Here is a 2,913-nt window from a genome sequence, read left to right on the forward strand (position 1 = left end):
CTTTGCATGTTTGCAATAACATTTTTATAATTTTACAATGTTCAATATTCGTTAATAACATGTTTGTCACGTATTTTTAAATCATAATATAAATCTGTCAGTTTTTGAAGACGATCTGGAGTTAATCCATTTTGGTGCACAACACGTGGCTCCAATAATATTACAGAAGCAGGTACTTCTACAAGTTTTACAGCAATGGCAGCTAAATCACCATGAAATGGCTTGACTGTATCCCAGAATACTCGTGAATCATGACATTCCTTCGATTTTAGTTTCTCGAATATTCCGCTTGAACTTCGATATGCCTCGTAATCAGCTAATCCTTTTGCATTCAAAGCGTCAATAAAAAATTCGGTCATCTTAATCATACGTATCTTGTCATTTCGAAATCGCTCTCCTTGATAGTTTGGATGACAAAAATTTGCTGCTAATGCAACTGATGTAATTATTTTATTAATAGTTTCTTGAATTCGATGAGTGAGGTTGTTGTTTAATGATTCTAAAATTAACCAATCTTCAACAGTATCTGCGAATAATGTGCATGAACTTTTGCATTTTACTCGAATTGAACATATTGATTCATACATGTCCAATGAATCTTGTAATTCTTGTTCGAATGTTTCATCGAAAAGTATATCGACAACAGCTCTTTTCAATTTACATATACCTTCTCCGATAATTTGTCTCATAGCTGCTAAGTTTTTTTTGCAAGATGCATACATATTGTGCAAATCACTACAAGCAGTGATATTTGATAGAATGATTATTGCTCCATCACGTTTCAATAAGTCCTCTTGTAAATCAGAAAATTGGACAAGCAGATGATGAACCTTATCTGCAAAGCCTTCGTCTAATAATATTCTTTCTAACGATGACGCAAATGATAAGTTACAATTGAAAATCCACATGTTGCTTTCTTCATTAAGTATTGTCACTGTCAGTGTTTGATAATTTTAATCTGTGATTATTAAATAAATCGTGATGAAATATTTAGTTTTGGCAATGTGTAGTGCTTCGTTAATTACGTCTTCTATATTGAGCAAAATATACCATGATTTTAAATAGAAGATCTTTCCTTGAACAGTTTTAGCAAAAGTTACAATTTGCTTGGAGTTTTGAAATGATGTTTGTTTAATCATCAAAATCCCATCAGAATTGACTAATGTAGATTCATTCGTTATTAGTTGCTTATGCAAGTTGTGAAGGAAAGAATTTGTCAGCATTTCTTTTGTCGGAGGTTTGTATGCAGGTCTCATGGTTTTCATCAAATTTAAAAAGTGATCAGATTCAACTGCTTCAAAAGAAACATTGCAGCCACAAAAAAACTTCATCAATGCCTCGTTAATCCTGACTTCATCTTTATCAGAAATCTTGTCGAAAAATGGCCGTATCTGTGTGTTCGATGTTTTATTCTTTTTTTGCTTTTGCTTGAGCTTGAGCAGATTGGCGTTATTGTCACTATTGTTTATCAATGGCTCGGCGACCTCGACGACCTTGGCGTCCTCGGCGTTTAATTCTGATTCGGAGTTTAATAACATTTCTCCTGACACAACAACAACGCTGTCCGACTTTTCGTGGCAATTTTTTCTGAGAATATGAATGTATTGCATTAAATTACTTTTTTTTAAATTATTTTTGACCAAATATCATTCTTCTTAATATAACTTTCTAGACTTACCTATGCATCTGTAACCTCACTTTTGATGTATTTTTCAAAATATTTTCGCAAAGACAACAATACGCAACTGTTTTTCCTTTATCTTGTATTGGTAAAAATTTTTGATCTTCCCAACATTCATGGCGAGGCCTGCCGCCAAAACTTCGTTTCATGGCTTTCCTTTAATTAGATAATAATAAGATATTAATAGATATCTTATTAGATATTAATAAGATATTATATTCATTTTACGCCGATAGCTAATTAAATATTAATTCAGAATTCAAATAAAAGTTAAACACACAGTTTTATTTATATAAGTTCCGGAGAACTTAAAAATGCATATCTATTTCCTTTGTCAAGATCTTAGAATGTCTGTACATTAAAAATAAATGATGTGTTCCTGTTAATGTGATGATGTGTTACCTGTAATCCTGTAATGCAAAGTGAGACTAGTCTTGTGCGCAAATTGTTGCTTGCAAAGTTCAGTTATATGTTTTCTCACCAGTGTGGGTGGCCTGATGATTAATCAGATTTGTTTTTGTCTTGAAACTGGCGTTACAGGATTTACAAATGTGCGGCCGATTATCCGAGTGCACCAGCTGATGTCGCTGGAGCAACTGTTTATGCTTGAAGCTTTTGTTGCATTTGTTGCAGACAAAACGACGACCGTCGTTATGTTCGGCTTCCTTGTGATACAAGACGGAACTTGGATGGTTAATTTAGGACTTAGGACCTTACCGCAGATTTCGCAAGGGTAGTTTCCCAATCGGGAAATTTTCTGCAATATTTTAGTTTTCTGCAATATTACATATACATTTAACAAGCTCCAGAAATATTATGTGCAATTTTAGCAAAAAAATCGTAAAAATTAAATAAAAATATTTAAGATTTACAATATCTCTTCAGCAATTTTTTAAAATCAATATTATTGTCGGTTTCGTTATAACACGAACCTCGTGCGTTGTCATGTGCGTCTTCAAATCCGATTGATTTATGAAACTCTTTTTACAAGTGTTACAAGTGAATTTCTGCTGCTCATGCACCACTCTCATATGCAATTCGTATTCTGGTTTTAAACCAAATTGCTTGTTGCATTTTTCGCACGTATAAATCGCTTTTCTGGAATCTTTCGCTATCTCGGGTGTCACTGTGGAGGTTGGAGGTGCTCGGCTCTACATCTACATTGTGCGTCTCATGCGACTTCTGTAAACTTCTGTTATCTACGGATAACTAGGTACACAACGTTATGTAGA

At 33.7% G+C, this 2,913-nt stretch overlaps 1 protein-coding gene across 1 annotated transcript; it reads right to left on the reverse strand.

The window, feature by feature from the left end:
• Nucleotides 1–41: 41 nt before the first annotated feature.
• LOC112468609 lies at nt 42–2,366 on the reverse strand. The gene is made up of 3 exons (XM_025037872.1): nt 2,084–2,366; nt 1,679–1,837; nt 42–1,587 (listed from the first exon to the last, which is right to left on the reverse strand). Exon 3 carries the CDS (start codon nt 906–908, stop codon nt 42–44), a length of 867 nt encoding a protein of 288 aa, XP_024893640.1. The 5' UTR covers nt 909–1,587; nt 1,679–1,837; nt 2,084–2,366.
• Between the last annotated feature and the right edge of the window lie 547 nt (nt 2,367–2,913).

This window comes from Temnothorax curvispinosus, unplaced genomic scaffold, assembly GCF_003070985.1.
Source record: "Temnothorax curvispinosus isolate PA1 unplaced genomic scaffold, ASM307098v1 QBEX01000242.1, whole genome shotgun sequence".
In the NCBI taxonomy this organism is placed as follows: domain Eukaryota; kingdom Metazoa; phylum Arthropoda; class Insecta; order Hymenoptera; family Formicidae; genus Temnothorax; species Temnothorax curvispinosus.